At 51.1% G+C, this 757-nt stretch overlaps 1 protein-coding gene across 1 annotated transcript in view; it reads right to left on the bottom strand.

Moving 5' to 3' along the window:
• SLC8A1 (solute carrier family 8 member A1) overlaps positions 1-757 on the bottom strand; it is a 108,868-nt gene that overhangs the window by 10,846 nt on the left and 97,265 nt on the right. The window contains exon 3 of the mRNA XM_009644295.2: positions 696-757. This exon is cut by the window's right edge and continues 63 nt beyond it. Within this exon, the coding sequence (XP_009642590.1) occupies positions 696-757 (62 nt within the window). The remainder of the gene's footprint in view (positions 1-695) is intronic.

The raw sequence follows: 757 nt of genomic DNA, 5'->3' as shown, positions 1-757 counted from the left end.
GGGCAGGCAGCCTGAGGGCTGCCCCCACGCCGTGATGTCTCAGACGCACACTGACAGCGGGCAGCAAAACCAGGGGAGGGAGGCAGCCACCGCTGAGACACAGTAAGGGTGATCTGTTATTTTTTGTACTACAGAAAAATGGAAAAGATAATGAAATGGCCAGCTGTTGGTCTGGCACATGCATTCACAGCAGCTTAGCTTCACAATCTTTATTTGCATTTATGGTATCAGCCCTTTGCGCTGGGAGTCCCAGGCTCAGGGCTCACTCAAGACTGCCTGTGAATAGGACCTAGGTGTAGCACATCACTGTGAGAACAAGGTTATATTTTAAAACAAACTGCAGCATTTTGGAGCCCAGTCAGCTCTTAGGCTCACCAGATTGATGGGGTTGTGTAACAATAACAACAGCCTGTGAGTGGGACAGAAAGTCTGGGATCATCCCCCAAGGACCATGGTTGTGGGCTACTGGACAGAGAATGTAGCGTGTATTTTAACCCACCACCATCTCGTTGGAGTCACCCTCACCCTTTCATCATGCCTTGGCTCAGCCACCTTTGAAAATGTCCCTTGGCCCTGCTCTGAGAGCTTGTGATGCTGCTGCCTTGCTTTGCTACGATGCCAATGCTGTGCAAACCCACAAGGAAGGTCCCCTGCTGGAGAGGAAGAAGACAAGGGACAGAGGACATGGACAGTACCTTGAACTCATAGGATTCCTCAATGATGACTTCAAGCTTGGTGTGCTCCCCCAGGACTGGGC

This window comes from Egretta garzetta, unplaced genomic scaffold (assembly GCF_000687185.1).
Source record: "Egretta garzetta isolate BGI_Z169 unplaced genomic scaffold, ASM68718v1 scaffold360, whole genome shotgun sequence".
In the NCBI taxonomy this organism is placed as follows: Eukaryota; Metazoa; Chordata; class Aves; order Pelecaniformes; family Ardeidae; genus Egretta; species Egretta garzetta.
This window is presented reverse-complemented; position numbering and strand designations above follow the sequence as displayed.